At 40.0% G+C, this 1,530-nt stretch overlaps 1 protein-coding gene across 1 annotated transcript in view; it reads right to left on the bottom strand.

The window, feature by feature from the left end:
• The window catches only part of cdan1 (codanin 1), a gene marked incomplete at its 5' end in the record, with an annotated part of 11,791 nt that extends 10,599 nt beyond the window's left edge, over positions 1–1,192 (bottom strand). Inside the window, 4 exon segments of the mRNA XM_014031508.1 lie at positions 457–560; positions 653–789; positions 976–1,030; positions 1,106–1,192. Coding sequence (XP_013886962.1) covers positions 457–560; positions 653–789; positions 976–1,030; positions 1,106–1,192 — 383 coding nt within the window.
• Between the last annotated feature and the right edge of the window lie 338 nt (positions 1,193–1,530).

Here is a 1,530-nt window from a genome sequence, read left to right on the forward strand (position 1 = left end):
ATTAGCCTGCAGTACCACTGCTCTACCCATATGAGGAGCAAAAAGACGTTTTTAGACCAAATATTACAGATTTGAACAAATACGCACAAAAACATCAAAATTAGCACAGAAACAGTACTATATAACATTTTAGACACATTCTAGACAGTTTATCAGCTAAAAAAGTTAATTTTGGGGTAAGTTACTCTTTAAGGACTTAAATTATGGTAAATTAATTTAATGTTTTTAAATTCCTTGCCGAGAATGCTCAGGGGGCGGAAAGGAAAAAAAGTCTGGACTCTTTTTTTCACCTAATCAATGATTATAAACCGATAGAAAACACTTGAATCCTGATCCATTTTTCAGCCATATCACCCAGCCTGAGATGGAAGGCAAGTTGAAGTAAAATGAACGATTAATTTATCAGTGGTTTGTAAATCTATGAATCCACCACAGTTTGACCTCTGTGATACTAACTTCATGTGTTTAACAGCGTTGGATCCGACCCGCTCAGCCACAAACTCCACCGTGCGGCGCAACGACGGAGGCTGGTTGTGGAAGAAGGCTTGCTCGAGATCCACCTGCCACATGAAATCGTTTGAGTCAGACACACACAAACACACAAGTCAATGTGTTTTAAGACGCGCAGGTTCGGAGTCTGCTGCCGATTCACCTGCAGCTTCTGCTGCGATCTGTTAGCAGCCGGCGCATCCTTCAGCTCAGCAGAAGTGGGAGTAATCTTGCGGATAATTCCTCCACCCCTGGCCGTGCTGCCAGACACAAAAGCTGCTAGAAGCTTACGAAACTCATCTGAATAGACAGAAACAAGGCAGAGCATTAATCCACTGCTTTAACAAGAGCCTGTTTTCTCATTTACCTCATTTATGGTGGAAATATGAAAACAAAACACCAACTTAAGCTCCCCTGCTTCTGATTAAAAGCAAAACAGACAAGAAGATACAAGGTGACTAATAATGTAAAAGTATTTCCACGCACCGAGAAATGGACAGCACGTATAAAGAAGTTGCTGATCCACCAGGGGAATGAGGTCCTGCATTAAAACAGGTAAAACATTTATATACAAAACAGCAGTGTTTGAGTTTATTAAATCAAAAAGTGTCCTTACAAGTCCTGCAGAACTTGCATCCTCCTCCTCCTTGACTACCACTGAAAACTCACTGGTGAAGAAAATATCCTCAGGGATCACTGGAATCTACAAATATTAAAAATACAACAGGACTGATTGTACTGTTGGGATCACAAATGGTTCCCGTGCCTCAGAAACACATACAGTGGGGAAAATAAGTATTTAGTCAGTCACCAATTGTGCAAGTTCTCCCACTTAAAAAGATGAGAGAGGCCTGTAATTGACATCATAGGTAGACCTCAACTATGAGACAAAATGTGAAAAAAAATTTGAGAAAATCATTTTGTCTGACTTTTAAAGAATTTTTTTGCAAATAATGGTGGAAAATAAGTATTTGGTACCCAAAATCTCACAATACATGGCCCCATTCATTCTTTCATGTACACAGACCAGTCGTCCTGGTC

This window comes from Austrofundulus limnaeus, unplaced genomic scaffold (assembly GCF_001266775.1).
Source record: "Austrofundulus limnaeus strain Quisiro unplaced genomic scaffold, Austrofundulus_limnaeus-1.0 Scaffold1263, whole genome shotgun sequence".
In the NCBI taxonomy this organism is placed as follows: Eukaryota; Metazoa; Chordata; class Actinopteri; order Cyprinodontiformes; family Rivulidae; genus Austrofundulus; species Austrofundulus limnaeus.